The sequence below is a fragment of the Phocoena sinus genome, chromosome 6 (assembly GCF_008692025.1).
Source record: "Phocoena sinus isolate mPhoSin1 chromosome 6, mPhoSin1.pri, whole genome shotgun sequence".
Taxonomy (NCBI): Eukaryota; Metazoa; Chordata; class Mammalia; order Artiodactyla; family Phocoenidae; genus Phocoena; species Phocoena sinus.
Window position 1 is genome coordinate 45533207 of NC_045768.1, and position 16947 is coordinate 45550153.

At 39.8% G+C, this 16947-nt stretch overlaps 1 protein-coding gene and 1 long non-coding RNA gene across 2 annotated transcripts in view; one reads left to right on the plus strand and one right to left on the minus strand.

Annotated features, from left to right (window-relative positions):
- Positions 1-16919, plus strand: part of LOC116756046 — a 38823-nt gene extending 21904 nt beyond the window's left edge. Inside the window, exons 4-7 of the long non-coding RNA XR_004350512.1 lie at positions 10880-11086; positions 12173-12245; positions 14383-14492; positions 14806-16919. This is a non-coding gene — a long non-coding RNA (uncharacterized LOC116756046). The remainder of the gene's footprint in view (positions 1-10879; positions 11087-12172; positions 12246-14382; positions 14493-14805) is intronic.
- Positions 5435-16947, minus strand: part of RORB (RAR related orphan receptor B) — a 189562-nt gene continuing 178049 nt past the window's right edge. Inside the window, exon 10 of the mRNA XM_032636244.1 lies at positions 5435-6572. Within this exon, the coding sequence (XP_032492135.1) occupies positions 6417-6572 (156 nt within the window). The 3' untranslated portion in view covers positions 5435-6416. The remainder of the gene's footprint in view (positions 6573-16947) is intronic.

Sequence of the window (16947 nt, forward strand, 5' to 3'; positions counted from 1 at the left end):
GAAAGTCTCATTTAAATCTAAATATCTTTTTTTTAAATTATAAATTGGTCATCATAAAATACTAGCCTTTTAAACTCGTATTTGGGATGCAGGAAAAGCATCAGGTCCATCAGACTTGCTCCTGCCTGTGTTGTCACAGCTCATGACACCTTCAGTTCTCCTCCCTCTCAGTCTCTCCCCAACCCTCCCCCAGGTTCTTGACAACATTTATTTGGTAAAGGTCAGTTATGGCTTCAGCGAATGAGTGGTCTGACCTTGGGGTTATTAATACGAAATAAATGTGTACAAAAATATTTTGTTCATCAGAAAGCAGAGTTTGTTTTCCTTAAGCTATTCCATGCAGAAAGGATATGGACTAAGCCATTTGCTACGAGGAAAGAGGACTTAGGCAACATTTTTTTTTAAACTTTCCTTTTTCATGTTGTCTAGTTCAGATAGAGTTTGCAGGTCTTAGGCCAATCTTCAATACAGATTCTTTGGAGCAGATTTAATTGACAGCCCTGTCCCTTTCTCAGCTGTCTTATAAAAAGCAGTGTACACTTAACACCAATGACCAGTCAAGATGCTTAAACTGTTACAACCAGTTTCTGAGAAGTACGTAACACGCAGAAAGGAAGCAAGTACATATTCGCTCTTTGTTGGTTTTTCCCCCTCTAAAAAAATCGTTACAAAGTCTTATGCTTAAACAGAGACATAGAAAAATCAGTGTATTCACTGTCTCCTGTTATTTACAGAAAAAATTACAGAGACAGCATACATTGTATTAGACCTTCCACAAGCATATATTAAAAGTAATTACATTTGAAAAAATATTTTTATTTTTCCTCTACATTTCTACAATACATACTCAGTTTTCTATAGGTGTAGTTTTCATTCCTGTGTGTGTGTGTGTGTTAATCAGATGAAGCAGACAGTACTGTGCTTGGAGATGGGATCTGGAGCTTCTCAGACATACCTAGTGTATGTCTGCATCTGGTCGTGACCCAGGCGGGCAAATGCCCTCCAGCCGCTGCCCAAAGAGCATGGTTTAATAGAAGGATCATGCTGCCCAGCAGGGATGCACATTCCCTGGCTTCCCTCAGCTGGGCTTATTCAATGCCGGTAAACTTGTGCTTTATTTTTGGCCATAAGAACAATCACTGAGCTGCTCTGTCTGATCCACTGGAGGTTGTGCTTACAGTCATGCAGGAGGCAAAGATTACTATGGCCGGTTCACTTTGGAGGAATTTCAGCAGCTTGGGAAAAAAGTGCACCAACAGACAACCCCCATCCACTGCAAAGGGGTCCATGGTCCCGCACTTCATAACAATGGAGGACTATGCTATTGTGATTATTGAATGAATTCTTTAGCTACAACCAAGGGAAAAGTAAGAACTCGTAGATAATGAAGCCACACATCTAAAGAAACACACTGAGACTCAAAAGCATAAAAATTGTGCATTGGACTTTCAGAAGAAAAGTGGCAAGAAATCTGACCACCTGGTTCTATGAAGCTGGGAGTTTGGGCAAAACGGATGGAAGTGTCTTTTATAAGCCATCATTAAATTATTTTCATTTTTAGACTGTTTGCCATTTTTAAAGCTGACCTCTTACTATATATATTCTAGCAGTGATAGTCAAATATGAAAACGAAATTGAGAATCAGAAGAGCAAGATCTGCTGACCCCTAACCCCCGACTGATATCATCCAGAGTTGTATCTGGACAGACTTGCTCCAGCCAAACAGGCCCCTAGATTGGATTTTGCTTTAAACCAGGGGTTGCAAATCGTGGACCGCCTTCTGCCCGGAGACATATTTGTTTGGTCTGCACTAAGCTCTGAATCAACTGACATTTACAACTCAAGAGACTGCATAAGATTTAGAAACTTTAGCAATACTTCAGCTTTAACTGACTGTTGGATGCCTCTTTTCATTGGGGCATTTCCTTGCTAGCTTGCCACCGGTCTGCTAGTGGCAAGCTCATTTGTATCAACTCCCTGGCCCTTTTAGACTTTGGAATTTTTAACGTTTGCTTTAAATGAACATGTACCTCTGGTGTCCTGAGACACTCCCCTACTACCAACCCCAAATGGTTGTCAACTCTTGTCTAAAGACCCACGTGGTTTCCCATATCAGGTGGCAGCTTGCACTAGTAGTTGGGGGCAGAAAATCAAATACCACTTCACCTAAAGCAGATGGTGAGCCTTTCTGTCTGTTTAGAGGGACTTTGTACAAAATTTGACTACAGATGCACACTTCAAAGTTATTGCTGTTCTCTTGAACGGTGGTTCTGTCTGGGCACAGACATCCTTGCCTGAATTTCCTGTCAATCGTCGTAACCCACTGGAAACTAAAGTTTACAGAGAAAAAAGAATCGTGAAAAAGTTATTTCTTCTAATTTCCAATAGCAGTAGAATTCTTCCTTGCGTCTATAATAAATGGAAACAAAGAACATGGAACAAAACTGTCATCATTTGCAGCTGACTGATGTTTTTGAAAAAAGCTGTTAAGTTGCGTCCTTGGGACACAAGAATTGCTTTTGCAGTCAAGTCTGGTACCCATGGGACTGTAGAAAGTGAGCCTGAGTTGACTATCCATGTGCGAGGTTTCCTCCAAGCAGTTGAGCTTGACTGCTATGAAGTTATGTGTTGAACAGGCAGCTACGATAGGAAATGAACTGATGCCTCCCTGGCACCTACTGTTAATATCCAGAGTCTCATAGATTCTATCAAAGAAGTCTACCCAAGAGACCACTATATTCTCTGTTTTCACCTACTCAGTGGTCCTTTAGTCCAGAGCCCTGAAGACAGTATTAAAACAAGGAAAATCCAGAAAGGGTATGTTTGTCGAATACATCTCCACCCTCAGCTTTCAGTCTTTGGGGATAAAAGAGCTGCAGAAAAAGGAATACAAAGAGGACCTGAGTCATGGAGAGTTGGGGCAGATGTGAGATGTTAAGCCAGATGTGGAATCCCTTATTCTCCTATATTGCCTCCAAAATGTGCCTTTCTTTTTACGGACCACAGGTCACCTCCGTTGTCAGGTTCATCGAATGCTGCTGAGATGGCTTGCTCAGGACTTGCATAGGAAGCTTGGGTTCTCTGGGAGCTACCTATTCCTGTAGATGGGGCAGCTGGATCATTGGGCTCTCAGCAGATTTTAGAAAATGAGACTACATTATTCCTGCTCATGAGCAACTTTTCAGCAAGTCCAAACAGTGAAAGTAAATTCAGCTTACAACATGAAGTTACTGCTCGTTGGTCTGAAAGCCTTGTCAGAGAGGTTCTCTCACTGGCATATTTAATTTATGCCATTTACATTTTGTTGTCATTTTCCTGTTTTGTTTTTTTTTTTCCTTCCTTCTTGGTGTACTTTTTTTTTCTTCTTTTTTTTTTTTTTTAAAAAAAACAAAACATCCCTGAGTGAATACAGTGCAACATCTGCATCGAGCAGTGATTGTCATTTACGAAGTCTGAAGTGAAAAGTCCAGATCCTGGGTCCTTTCTTCCAGTGCACATTTTATCATGAATGTGTTGCAACCACTCATGAGTCTTCATGGGGCAGGGACAAAGACTGCGTGTGGTAAAGAAAGTTGTTCTTAACTGAAATTTCAACATACCTCGAGATGCAGTCACAGGAGATGTTCAAAGGGCAGCTTTTAAAGGTGCTTTGTTACCACTGAAAACATGACTTGGCTCTCTTTCAAGGGACAGATTTGGCAACTGTGGCGAAAAATGGAAATCTCTTTTCTCAACTGAACGGGGCTGAGTGTGTACTGGTTTCCACTATTTTGTTCTGGTTCAGTTGCTAGCTGTTTCCTGTCCCCTAGCTTCAAAAGGTTCATGCCGTCCCAGTGAAATGCTTGCACTGGTGGAAACGACACAAATTCAAATCCAGTACCTCCTGAGGCAAATGTGGGGAACAATCTTTTTCCTATATCACCCATGGGACAGGGGAGGAGAAATTCTCAGCCACTTCATCAATTGAGCCAATTTAAATCCTCTAAGGTAAACTGGAGGAAACAAATGGTTCCCTTTGCAACTGAGCAGGAATTACAGGCTGACAATTGGAAACACTAAGCCAACAGAACAATGAAAACAAAGTTTGACATAAGTTCAAAGCTCAAAGGGAAACACCAAGTAGACACATTAAGCATCGCCTATCACAAGCCAATCATAAAACATACATTGCATTTGGAAACGGTTTGGTTGAATTGAGTGCCTTCCATTACCCTGTTTTCCTAGCAATCAGTAAAGTAATCTTTCCATTAGAAGGAAATATGACTCTTGGAATTAATTCTTTATACAAAGAGCTAGCAGGAGTGACATTTACACCAAAAAGAATTGAGTCCCTGTAGCAGCATAATAAGCAGTCTACAGCTGTCTTCTTAGACACTGAAGGTAATTTGGTTCAATGTAGTTAAATTAATTGAATATAACGGTAGTTGAGAAAGAGATTCATTATTTTAAAGCCTTTCTGTTTTTCCCTATTGGTTAGGAATTCATCAATCATGATGTGGGCAAAGACTCTGTTTGCTAAAAGCAAAGACTAACACTACTGTTTGATCATCAGTTTGCAGTTCTGTGGCATCATGGAGATGGCTCTCAACCATCTAACTTCAGGAAAGCATAAGAGATAAAAAAAAAAAAAAAAAAAATCAAAGTTTCCACTGATGGAAACTTCACAAAGCAGGTGTGCATTTGTGTGTGTGTGTGTGTTGGACAAGGAGAAAAGGGCAGGTCTTCATGAGTTGATGGCCAGGCTACACTTATAGGAGATCATAATTTTCCTTGTCTTATACACTAAGCTCTTCTCTAGCTCCCTTTTAAAAAATCTTATTTTGGATCAAATGAGACCAAAGGCATAAGGCCTCCAGAACACAGGCAGAACAAACTCCCTGGAATTTATGCTTTTCTGGTGATCGCTTTGATTGGTCAGCAAGTGGAGAAGTGAGGAAGTACTAGGAAATCCAAATTGTCTAACCGTGATCTCACCTCTTGCATTCTGTACTTTTAAAAGTTGCTAAAAAAATAATCCCCGGCTAGATGGATGATGCAATTTCAAACAGCACAGGAAAGAGTTTTGGCTTTGAGGTGTATTAGTTCTGTAGAATAACCCAGATCTTTTATTCTAATCTATCAAGGTTTTGCTATATTTTTATAATACAGCATTTTGGAGTTGAAAAAATTAGAGACCCCAGACTAGAGGGATGTAGAAAGTCCTGCCTCCCCCTTTATTGCTGCATTTTCTAACAAACTTCTTATTCAAGAGAATGAACATAAAGAACTACTTCTTTACTTTGTATATTCTCTTTCTTCCTCTTCTTTGAAAAAAAAAATGGTTAGAGAGAAAAATGTTTACATGAAATGGCATTAGGACCCTGGGCTCTGACCTACTCTTTTCCTCTAATTTTATTAGCAAAAATTGCTGGTGGTCATAATCTACAGACTGTATTTCTCTGTTAAAGATACAATAAGCACCAAAATGAAGGTTCTTTCACAACTTGAAATCCAAAGAAAAAAAAACTGTTTTATGTGTCCTGGTGGAAATATCTATTGTTTGGTCAAAAAAGCCCTGGACTCCACAATGTTATCTGTGGCCTAATTCTTAAAACAGGAAAATGGCTCCAAATACTTATTTTTTTTTTCCAATATGTACCATCTTGACAAGGCTTTGATGTCATTGATCGAAACAGAGTTTTTATACAGAGGTCATGCATTATATTTATTCCTTTGTAGACATTTCTGAATTGGTACCATTCTGCTATTAACTATAGATGAAAACTCTGGCTGGGAAAACAAAATCCTGATTGTCTAACATAAAGGTAACATATAACACAAGGTAAATAACATAATAGTGCCTGACTGAACCTCCTTTGCTAGTAGGTATGGTATTTTAAGCCACAGTGCATGTGCATGTATAAGTAATAGTCATATATAATATTCTCAGATATTATATACTCATTACATACATGCACAGTGCTTTCCAAGACAGCTACAAATTTATACATGCATCAACTATCTAAAAACATAGAAATCGTTAAGCCTATTAAGTGGAATTTTCTTAAATTATATTTGAACAATCAACAGGAAAAGTAATCATGTAAAGTACTGCTCTGTTCTCGTATATATCTACAATAAAATTCTATAAACAGTTGTCTCCCCAAACATACCTGAATAAAATTAAAAAAAAGATAACACCCAGTGTCCTATATTTGTATATTTATGGTCATTTCAAAAACAAACAAACAAATAAAAGAGCCCCACTCAGGTGCATATTTACATTCTTCAAACTGTAGCGGTGAAAAATAATTGTATTAAGTGCAGGACATTCCTAATGTTGCAGTAGTGACATTTTCCTTAAGTCTTCATGAACACATTGCTTTTGTCTTAATGGTGCTGCATTCCATGACTACGAGACAGTTCGCTCGTCACCTTCACTTGCAGACGGTGGCACAGTCAGGATTAAAGAGCTCCTTGTATAACGGAGGAAAGAGTGTATTCACTATGTCTGGATGCGATTGCTTAAATACCTGCAGTTTCTCCCCGTGCAAGTTGCAAACTGCCGTGATGGTTGGTATCTTGGCTATTAACTGCAGAGTGGAGAGACAGGGAAGGAGACAAAGGGGGAAGCTCATTAGTGCTCTGTCTCCTGAATCAGTGTCCTTCCTGGCCTCAGATGAAGGGAACTGGCTTTGGAAAAAGATGTTCAAAAAGAAAGAAGGCTCACTTTCAGCTTCTCCTTTAGAACACAACAAAACAAAACACCTCCCTCCCTGACTCTCTAACGAGAAAATAAAGAGAAGGAAAGAAAGCAGGACCAAGCTTCCTAATTCACTGTTCTTATATAAAGTAGGTATGGGAGGTAGTTTAGTTTAATCGTTAGGAGGGGTGCTCTCTCGGCAGGCTGACTGAGTCGGAATCCTGGTTCTAAAATAGCTAAATGGCCGTGTGGCTGTGCCATCCTCTATGTCTCAGTTTTCTCATTTGTAAAATGGGCTTACTCATAGCACATACTTCATTGCGTTGTTGTGTAAACTGAGTGAGGAAATTTGTATGGAAGTGTTAAGAATACTGTAGGCATGAAATACAATTGTTAGCTAATATTATTATCTGTCATTTCCCATAGATTTTTTATGATGTGAATATCAGAATTTTTAGTTTTGGAAGGTGACAGTGTTAGGAAGGTGTAACCTAAATCATGTGAGGTGTAATTCACAACGATGTGGACGGCTTTTCTGTCAAGGTCACTAGCTTGCCGGTAGCTCTCTAATCCTTTCCCACCGTAATGAGTAAAATGAAACCTATATTTAATCAAGGGAGAATTTGGGAAGTCACTGGCACTCAGCTTCCTTAAGGAGGTGTTTCAAAAACTCATGGGAGAATATCCACTTATAATTGTTAGGTTTTGATATATAAGTATCATGTAGAATGTAATTTTTTGAGTTTAAATACCCAGAAGACAGTGTTTTAATAATTTCAAATATCCACAGTTTGTTAAATGCTATTAGGTCTTAGGTTCTGAACAGTTCTAGCTTTTGACACACTTATAATTTTGGAACACTTAGAATCCATCATTTAGTGTCAAAATTGCTTGAAACCAAATGTCATTGTGATCAAATTACTGTGGGAATAAGAAATGTTCTCATATAGATAATACTTTTACAAACGATAAGCTTGATAGTTCATACAGCTGACCAAGGGTACACTTGAAAGTGATGATAAAATTAAGTAAAACCCATCTAATCACCAATTAGGCTCACTACGCTCCCTACCCTATTCAATAATAAGAAACCATTTCAGCCTTTGAAGTAAAGGAGGAAATAGATAATTAGTTACTTTGTGGCTTTTCAAAATCAGAAATTTCCACTCTTTTATTAACTTTCCTTTTAACAACTAATGACTATATAACCACACTATAAGCAACTTCAAAAATACCATAAGGATTAGACTTGTTGACATATTCATTAAAGGGATCTAGAACACATAAGTCTGGGGTTCAGACTTTCTAGTTCCACTGCTATTTAATGATAGGGATAGAAATGAAAACAAAATCATGAAATCTTTATAGAATGGATGTTAAATTTTAGACTGAGAATCAAGACTTTCTCTCCAACATTATGAGGTATTTAAACTGGTAGCAGACACTTCTACTAGACACCAGAATTCACAAAACAGTACTGTTGTTGCTTATGAACTATGGGAGAAGACAGATGAATAAAGTGACCACACAGTCGAAAGGAGACCGAAAAACTGGTGAGTGCCATGGAGGAATGATGCTAGGACAAGTGGTAGATAATAGAATGCTCTGACTGCTTCAAGGCAGGCACTTCTGAGAAAGGACCATTTAAGCTGGGCTCTGAAGGGAGAGGGAGAGCTAACTAGACGCTGGGGCTGGGGGTACATAATATGTTCCAGGATCATCGGTGCTATTAGAACTGAAGGAAGTTCATTGTCGCTGGAGCCGTGGGTGAGCATGTTCAAGGATAAAGCTGAGGAGGCTGCTTGGTCAGATTATGCTAGGTCTCATAGTCTCTGCTAAGGTCTTTCGTAGGGTTTTGAGAAAAATTATCAGAATCCCATTCTGAAAGATTCTCTTTGAGTCCAGGGTGGAAAGCCGTGTCTTTTCTATATTTTCATAGGTAAAGAGTGTACAAGTGTCCACTTTAACTAGAGTCCCTTGGGAAATTATTCAAGCTTTCTTAACCAGCTGGTTCACACAGAAGGAGACTGCAACAATTTCGGAACACTTCTTGCACATTACAATTCTCCCTGAAATAGCTACTGAATGCAGAGAGACTTTGAAAGCTTTCTCTCATCATCTGCAGTTGAATTGATGATGTGTGGAGCTCCTAAAACATCCAGATGCAGCTCTGTAATGCTTGTCAGTCTTTGGTGTGCACAGGACTATTGGAGTGCTTCCTAAAAATGCAGATTACGGGATCCATTCCTAGGGATTCTGTTTCACGAAATCTAGGTGTGGGGCTCAGATTTCATGTTTGAAACAAATATCCTGAGGATGCTGGTGCACTGGGTCCATAGAACAGACTTTGAGAAACACCGTTTAAGAGGTTCGAATCTCATAAATTTACAACTGTTTTTCAAAGTAAATTCTTTGACGAGTAAATTCTTTATCATATTAGAAATAGTCCCGGTAACGGGGTGTCAAGTTAGCTTCTTTTCAGGAGGCCGATAAAAAAGTTATCATAGGCTTCCCGGGTGGCGCAGTGGTTGAAAGTCCGCCTGCCGATGCAGGGGACACGGGTTCGTGCCCCGGTTTGGGAAGATCCCACATGCCGCAGAGCGGCTGGGCCCGTGAGCCGTGGCCGCTGAGCCTGCGCGTCTGGAGCCTGTGCTCCGCAACGGGAGAGGCCGCAACAGTGAGAGGCCTGCGTACCGCAAAAAAAAAAAAAAAAGTTATCATATCAAGAGAGGGAAGGTTTCATTTGCTTGGTTCTGTTAGTTTGGTGAGAGACAAATAATGAAATTTCCTGAGTTCCCTATGAGACACAAATACTATATAAAGAGAATTAGTCTAGTGATAAAAATATGGGCTTTCAAGCCTGTCTGGGTCTGACTCCCAGACTTGCTATTTACAGCTGTGTGATCTTGGGCAAGTCACTTAACCTCTCAGCTTCCTTATCTGTCATATGTCAATTATGATAGTCCCTATCTCAGAGGGTTGTTGTAAGGGTTAGATGAGTCAACACTATCTATGGAGTGCCTGGCCCATCCTGGCAATATCTGTGTTAGATGTCATGTATCATTCCCACATAATGCTTCCCTCAAGGAGAGAAACAGTCAAGGTCCTGCTTGTTCAGCCAAATAACATGGAGGGCAAGAAACCAGCTTAGCCGCTAACCAAGCACCCAAAATTGAGTCTCTGTGTATTGCGGGTTAATGCATGGGGAAAATCAGCCATTTACTTTTATTGAAATGAAAAGCAACATCATTATCGATTTTCATTTTCTTGTAGCAATTAAAGTAAGTTGCTCATTTAGTAAACTGTGATTCATAAAGTAGAATTCTATGTATTACAATTCTTAAAGCAGTTTTCTGCTCCTTTAGAGAATGGGTGGTTGAAAAATTAAATGTATGAGGATGGCCAAAATCATTCCATAGTTCATTTATTGGAAATATTTAACCACGGGTTTGGTTTGGGAAAGTAAATATGGACTCCTGCTTCTTTCCTTCCCCAAACTAGGTTTAAGGAAGTCTGGTTCAGGATCTAGTTCCCTCTTTTAGGGGATTTCAGTCCTGTCCCTGTTGCTCATCTGTAGACTGGGTTGAATGGTGACCAATGCTTTTTCTTATAGAGCATTGGGACCACTTGAGCAAAGAACACCGAAAAAGACAGAAGAGCTTCGCCAACCTCTGTGCTCTCAGGAGGGGCTGATTTCAAGGCATCCAATTAGCTGTGGGAATAGAAGTGCTGACAGGGGCATCCAGCACTCTGGAGGCACCATGGGCCAGGAGGCCATGAGGAAGCAGCGGCAGCACTTGTCAGAGCCCAGAAGGGCCTCTTGGAGGGAGCATCAGGCAGTCACTTACTGCTCATTAATATTATGTACTGCAGGTGGAGGACCCCCAAGTCAAAGGGAGCTCACCTCAGCAGCAGTTAATGGCTCAACAACTTTTTAAACAGCTGGGGTAGTGATCCAGAAGCACTTGGAGATGGAGTGCGTAGTCGATTTCAAATCATCATGAAATTTCTTCATGTTTAAATAATCTCCATAGCAGGAGTAGACAGACGGTCTATAAAAAGGCATTTTCACACTCATCTCTCTCTTACGATAAACATTTCTTGCAAGAAGGAAGCTTTAGCTTATACCTACAGGGGTCTTACAAGACTAAAAAGCAGCTGTTGGAGAAGAGATAATAATCCTATGCTTCTTTCCAGAGGGTCGTTTTATGAGAAAATCCACAATTTTATAGCTGGTACATTTGATGTTGGAAGAATGGAACATGCAGAGGTGAAAACTAAGGATTGTGTTCATGTGGGCTTCCAGGCCATCAAGATGCCCTCCAACCTGAAGCAGGAAGTGAACAATGGCTTGATCAAAGTGGAAGAAACTTCAGAAGCACTGATAAAGACAGGACACATTAAGTGAGGTTACATACATCTATTTCTCTTGTCCACTCACTTCTTTGTTTGTTTTTGGCTGTGCGGCATGCGGGATTTTAGCTCCCCGACCAGGGGTCGAACCCGTGACCCCTGCAGTGGAAGCACAGAGTCCTAACCACTGGACCGCCAGGAAATTCCCCACTCACTTCATTTTTGGGTTTTTGTTCAGCTAAACCTAGACACTTGGCCTAGATTTCTAATACTGAATTGGAGATATCTGTTCAGGTCACAGCCCTCTCTCACCATCCTTACTCCATGCTGGCATCCACGCTATATGGCATGTTTTCTCAGGGAATGGCTGACTAAAGTGGAAGTGGACATTTGGTTTAACTGGGGTTGGAATGTGGAATCAGACGGGGAGCCAGCAAGTTACTTTCTAAATGTAGCATAAACTATGAGTGACCTAAGGAGCTAAGAGCTACCCATATTTCAGGGAAGCAGAGAAAACTGGTGTTCAGAGAGGGAGAAGAATAAAGTAGATCCATAAAGAGAGATAAACTTGTGAGATGGAGAATTCTGAAGGCTTCCTAATTCCTTGTCCTAGTGTTTCCTGAATGGGGACTGAATTTTTTACCTTAGATGAGATTTCTCTCCATTAGTTTATTTTATTATTTTCTTTTTGCTTTACCTGGTGTGAGTTGGTTCCTGTTATGTGTAACCCAAGAGTCCTAACTAATACATCGACTTGCAACTTGATGAGTGAGGAGAAACATCAAAACCTCTCTTCTTATTATAGACCATTAGTCCGATGGACAATCCTTGAAATTTCTGGGTGTTGGACCTGTAGTGTATGCCAGCAAACTATAAATGGCTAAAATGGATTGCAATAATCTGGTCTCTCACAGGAATCCCGCAAGGAAACTGCTTGCTAAAGGGCCAAGACCATGTGTTATTTGCCTTTCCCTTCTTTGCATCTGGCATACAGTACATACTCAATATACATGTAGGTTGAAGTACAAAACTATTCCATGAGAAAGCTATGTTTCTTGAGTATCGATTTGGAATTTAAACACTTGGATGATCTATTGAACCGTTTTTTATAATTTTGACTCTTGCATTATTTTACAGTGTATATACCATGTGAGGAAACCTGAGCAGGGCTCCGGGAGTGCCAAGTTTTACATGGGCAGTGGTTACACAGGTATGTTAACTTTGTGATGATTCACTGAACTAAACACTTACGATTTAAGAACTCCCAGCATGTATGTTATACTTTAAGAAAGTATAGAAAATTTAAATATAAAACAAATTCCTAACCAAATATGAAGGGGAACAAGGAGGCTCAGACCACATGGCCACATCATCTGAACTAGGACCCCTTAAGTCCTGACTGGACAGACTGTGTTGTTTAAGATTAAACTGATGAATCCCTAGGCCCACCTACTAGGAATTCTAATGTGACACCTAGTGTCCTGAACGAAGAATAAGCAGGCTTCAGGCATAAACATCCCATCATTAATCATGACACAGTCTCTTTAGATTTCAGTGAGCAAACAATGAAAATCAATGTAAATGACCCTTGGCAGTTTTCACTAATCTCTCAATCAGTGCTTGTGCTCCATAGACCCTATCTATGAGTCAACATGGCTGGTTTTTTTTTTTTCCTAAATCTGTATCTTAATAGCACTAGTAAAGTGAGAGTGACCAGGAGTGACTTCTTTCAGGTAATATTTCAATTATTAACATGTAAAATAGGCCTGTGTAAGCCTTCCCTCTTCAAAGCTTTTTTTTTTTTTTGGCCTTATGCGGGCCCCTCACTGCTGTGGCCCCTCCCGTTGCGGAGCACAGGCTCCGGACGCGCCAGGCTCAGCGGCCATGGCTCACAAGCCCAGCCGCTCCGCGGCATGTGGGATCTTCCCGGACCGGGGCACGAACCCATGTACCCTGCATCGGCAGGCGGACTCAACCACTGCGCCACCAGGGAAGCCCCCTCTTCTAAGCTTTTATTTAGTAACCTGGTACTGTTACAGTAGAAAGACAAATTCCCCTTGTTGATGATGCAGTTTTGTTATTGTTATGCTAGAAACGGAAAGCCTGATGGGAATGCTGACCCCTGGATGCAGGCTTTCTAAACAGTGTATGCTTCACAGCTTTGGGATTGGAATATCACCCTAAATTTAATTACCATAGAACTTATTGAATCTGCAAGACTTGTAGAAATCCGTCTATTTATTCACTTAGAGTAGCGGCAGAACATCTAAAGAGTCCTTAAAACTGTTGCACGGGACAGAGCAATGGAAGGCAGAAGACATCAGAAGGAACCTTTGTTTTTCTCTTTTAGAGTCAAAGAATATTATACTGAAGGGAACTTAACGACCAGCCAGTCCCACCTCCTCATTTCAGAGACAAGAAAACTGAAGCCCAGAAAACAGATGGGCTGCCTCCCCCAGTCATATGGCTTAAAAATATATATGTATACATGCATATACATATACACATACATTCTATACATATTACATGTATATGTATTTTTTTCTACGAGCTTTAGTGAAGGTGACCAGTGTGACCTCATTTCCTCACTTCTCAAATCCAGGATCCAGCCAAAGCTAACTATTATTCATAGCCTGCGTATACCTTATACTTTCTTACGTCTATATCATTGCCCCCATCTCTTGGAATGTCGTACTCCACCTCCCTAAACCCCTAACTTCCATCTTTTGAAATAGTTATCATTCATCAGTTGATTAGCTCAAATATACCCATTTCTTGGATAAACATTTCCCTGCCGAAACAAAACTACTTCTGTCCACAGCAACTACGACAGCACTTACATACTATCTGTGATGAACCATGCAGCTTGCTTATAGTTGATCTCATTTAGTCCTTAAAATAACCATGTGACATTGATACTATCTTTTATCACATTTTACAAATGAGGAAACTGAGGCACAGAGAGGTTAAGTCCCTTGTCCAAGGTGACTGAGCAGCCAGTGGTTCTGATGATTTATTATAAATACGCTACATGTTATTATTATGGTCATGAGGAGAGGAAACTAGACTCTTTAATAGGGTTTGTTGTTTTTTTTTACCCCAAACAAACAAACAAACTGATTAACATATAGGGGTTGAGACCTTCCTTCTAGTTAATGGATAAGAATTCCTGAATTTCAAATCTTCCCTAGGTCCAGGTTTGGTCAAAAGTATAAGGCATTGCTATTTGAACTTTAATTTCAGGAAGTGGGCATGCAGAAAGTGTACGGGAGACAGTTTTTTTAGGATGAAATCTAATGACTGTGTCTGAACCCTGCACCTCACCTAAGTCTGCTCCACCTGTTCAGGGTGAAACTGGTCGGTGGCATAAACAGTCTTTGCACACTGCACAGAAGGCAGATCTACCCCACCTACTGGGGATGTAACCTGAACCGCTGGACTTGAATACAACAGTTGGGTATGTGCACATTTTTCTAGAGATAAGTTTCATGATGTTCGCCAGATTCCCCAGAGGGGTCACTGTTTTAGAGGTGTTGTGGAGGCAGAAGAGCTCCATGACTATGAAGGAAAAGAAGAAATTTCTGAAAAGATGAGAAGAATCTGTGGGAGGGTAGAATAGTTTTTCTTAGGTTTAAATAAAGCTATTTATTCCTTCTGGGGAGTGTGGGTTTGATGAGAGGGTGTCCCTATATGTCAATGGCACCACTGTCCTTAAAGTATTAAAGCAGTCAGAACTCAGGAGACTTGTCTCACCCTCTTCCCTTCCCCAGGACACGACAGTTGAATCTGAGACTTAGACAAATGGAGTGACTTATGCAAAACCACACGTTCCAGAGCTGGGATAAATGAGAATCCAGTTCTCATTCCTTTTCATGGTCCCTCCACATTAGTTCACAGAACATCCTATCAAAATCAGCGAAGGGTCCCCACAAAAACTCAATATCCACACTTGATCAGTGGAAGCAATGCTTTGTCATCTGGCTCCAGTGAATTTTATGTAAGAAATAATCCTCTCTAATGCTTTCTCTGATTCCCAGCTTTGCAACATTCTCTTTCTATAAGAAAAGAATTGAATGGATGTTAACTAGACTTACTGTGGTGTTCATTTCACAATATATACAAATATTGAATCATTATGCTGTACACCTAAGGCTAATATAATGTTGTATGTTAATTATACTTAAAAAAAACCTTAAAATAATTGTATACTTTTCCCACTAAGGATGGAGAAAAGAGAGTTAAGCTGACTTCACTTGGTGTTTTAATTTTTTTTCTTGCTATTAAATATCTTTCATCTTCAATTTCTCTGTCTCCTTTTACCCCAAATACCTCAGACCACCACCAGGATACCAGGTGGTAGAAAATGGTATAAGCATGAGGGTTGCTCTCTTGGGAAGTAATAATCACCATGTCACAGTGTGTTAGAATTTATGCAGTGGAAATATTTCATTTGAACCTACACATCTCTATAGCAGTAAGAAATTATGATCTTCATTTTAGAGATGATGAAACCACGGTTTTCTGACAAGAAGATGATCCCCTTAAGCAGCATAGCAACAACTTTTGTCTAACTCTGGATTTTATTAAGTTCTTAATTTTAGGGTGGTAAATATGGGGACCAAAGTCTTTGGGAGATCCCAAATGCAGGAAACATCCTCCCTGCCCACATTAACTAACCAGATGTATTTATGCATATATGCTATGGAGCCATTACAGAGACAGATGCGTGTATCCACATTACTGTCTTTTCTGCCCAGTGTATCTGAAGTTTTACTTGTATGTAGAAGTTTTGCTCTTACCTGGGAGAAAACTGAGGTGTGAAGAGCAGGAGATTTGTCCTTGCCCACATGATAAGCGAAAAGTTGCACCAAAAAGAACTATCACTCTACAGTGTAGAAATGTTCTTCCTAGTGATGTGTTAATTTTAACAAAATGTTACCATAATGAAGCAGCATATTTAACTCATGGAGGTTTTTTTATAGCAGTACTCTGTATGTGCAAAGTAAACTCTGATAGTATCTCTAACAGAGTCTTCCCCCCTTTTTTAAAATAAAGAACTTCAAGAGCAGAGTGGGAGGGTTTTAATGATAAAAATATAAAGAGTAGGATTCCTATCATCTTTAACTAAGGATAGGCTCCATCTCCTAGTTGTTTAACCTCTAAAAAAATTCCAATTCTTAAGAAATTTAAGATACTTTAGAATCTAAAGTAACACTGAATATCATTAGAAAATTCCTTTATCCTCTTCTGATGATTTTACTTTGGTAAACAACTTTTCTCAGTATTCTTCTTAAAGATCACTATTTTTAATTAAGTTGAATCACAAAGTGGATAGCATGGTACATGCATTTTGCCCCTGAGATACTTCATTTTGAAAGAATCCTAGAGTAGAGTTGAAGAGATTAGAGTTGAAGGGAAATTTACAAGACATCAGTCTGATCTTTGATTCTGGGTAGGACTGTCATTTACAACATACCTGAAAGGAAACCAGGCAGTATCTATAAGAATACGACCAACGATTAGGGACCTCACTCCTTCACACAGTGGTCTACCCTCTGTTCCCCAATTCTCGTCACTTTATAGTTCTTCCTCATTTTGAATAAAAATCTACCCATTCTTTTGCCTGGACCTGACTCCCAAGTGACGCAAAGTCTCCTCTTTCTTCATATATGATTTTTGAGGACTTGTTTCCTTGCTTCAGGCTTTTGTTCTTCCAAACAAAAGATTTGTCTTTGATTTGTCCTTTGATTTGTCTTCCTCTACCTGTGGTTCACATCCATCAGTATCGTCCTTCCCTACCAAAGTCACTGTCCTTTCAATCTATTATAATTTCCCAGTCTCCCTTTTAAAATGTGCACCTCAAAATTTATGCAACCTTTGGTAATCTTCAGAAATTGCTGCTGCTGAGAAAT